This window comes from Acanthamoeba castellanii, assembly GCF_000313135.1.
Source record: "Acanthamoeba castellanii str. Neff unplaced genomic scaffold scf7180000084616, whole genome shotgun sequence".
Lineage (NCBI taxonomy): Eukaryota > Discosea > Longamoebia > Acanthamoebidae > Acanthamoeba > Acanthamoeba castellanii.
Window position 1 is genome coordinate 19,943 of NW_004457595.1, and position 1,322 is coordinate 21,264.

The window sequence follows — 1,322 nt, forward strand, 5'->3', positions numbered from 1 at the left end:
AGATGAAGCAAGTGCCTGACACTCAGGTTAGCAGGGTATGTCTTCCCATCCTCCTTTTGATTTGCTTCTGAACAAGGCAAATGTGAGCTCCCTGTGATGGGGCAGCACCAGATGCTATCAAGCAACCCACATCTTTGACATGCACATGACACAGATACTCACCTCAGTGGACAGTCAGTCTGGAGGTGTTGGAGCTGGCCAACTCTTTCAAATCAGTCATCAAGAACACACCCTCCAAAGCTCTTAAGAGACTGCCCATGCCCAATGAGTTCCATGCCCTGGCACATCTCCATGACTCCCTGATCCAGGAGCTGGCTGCCAACAGGGCAGATTGGGGAGGTGATGATGACAATGCTCTCTACCTCCTGTTCTCCAAGGAGGACAGGAGGAAGGCCAGTGGTACCACAGTCCACCTCAGCTTCAAGCTCTGAGCCTTGACCATGCCCCTGGCCAGCTTCATGTACAGATTTGTGTTTATTTAGAAAAACATTTCCTTTATACTCACATCCCTTCTCTCACTTCTCCTTCAACGTTCTGCACTAGCAGCCCTGTCTTGTACCTGGAGAACCTCACCACATGTCACTTTGGTGATGTTAGTTGGTTTTGCCTCTTTAGGCCAAGTTCACATCACTCTTCCAGGAGTGGCAAGGTGGTGAGCCTTTGTTGGCAACAGCCAACAACCATCCTCTTTTGTTACATGATTCTTCTTGAGTGGCACGGAGGTTGCACAATGGCAGGAGGCCTATCTATTGCTGCCTGAGGGCATGTGCAGTGGCTGGGTTAGCAGTCTCCTCAATTACCTTCTGGACTGACATGTACCCACACTCACAGGCTGAGTCTGGCTGTGGAGCCCTGTGACAAGGGCATCTTCACCATTTCACACAATTGTGATGGCAACATACCACACTGCAAAAACACTAAACATGCCCAGTGCAGCCAAGGGCGCCTAGACATGCAAGTGCAGCCATTGTCCACCTTTCAAGGTGCAACAAGGGCAGCCATGGCACAGCTGGCGCCCAAAGGCGGCAGTTGTGTGGGCACCTTTGCTTGCCTCTTGAGAAGGGACAAGAAAGGCAGACAAGGGTCAGGCCTGGTGGAGCGAGGCATGGCACATCCTGATGATTCTGATTCTGATTGCCTTTAAGGTGAGTTTTGGTGTCTTTGGGTAGCCAGGCAGGACAGGCATGCCTTTGCTGCGTTTGTGGTGCTTCAGGTACCTTTGATGACAATAAAGGCATCATGTTTGTGGAAGATGCCTAAGAGAGTCAAGCAGTTTGAAAGGAGGGTTGTGGAAATACAAAGGTTTATTCACTGGAGGAGTT

At 50.4% G+C, this 1,322-nt stretch overlaps 1 protein-coding gene across 1 annotated transcript; it reads left to right on the forward strand.

Moving 5' to 3' along the window:
• Positions 1 to 257: 257 nt before the first annotated feature.
• ACA1_079740 (uncharacterized protein) lies at positions 258 to 431 on the forward strand (the record flags this gene model as incomplete). Its single annotated transcript, XM_004346015.1, has 1 exon — positions 258 to 431. The coding sequence occupies one exon, from the start codon at positions 258 to 260 to the stop codon at positions 429 to 431; it is 174 nt and encodes a 57-aa protein (XP_004346065.1).
• Positions 432 to 1,322: the final 891 nt, after the last annotated feature.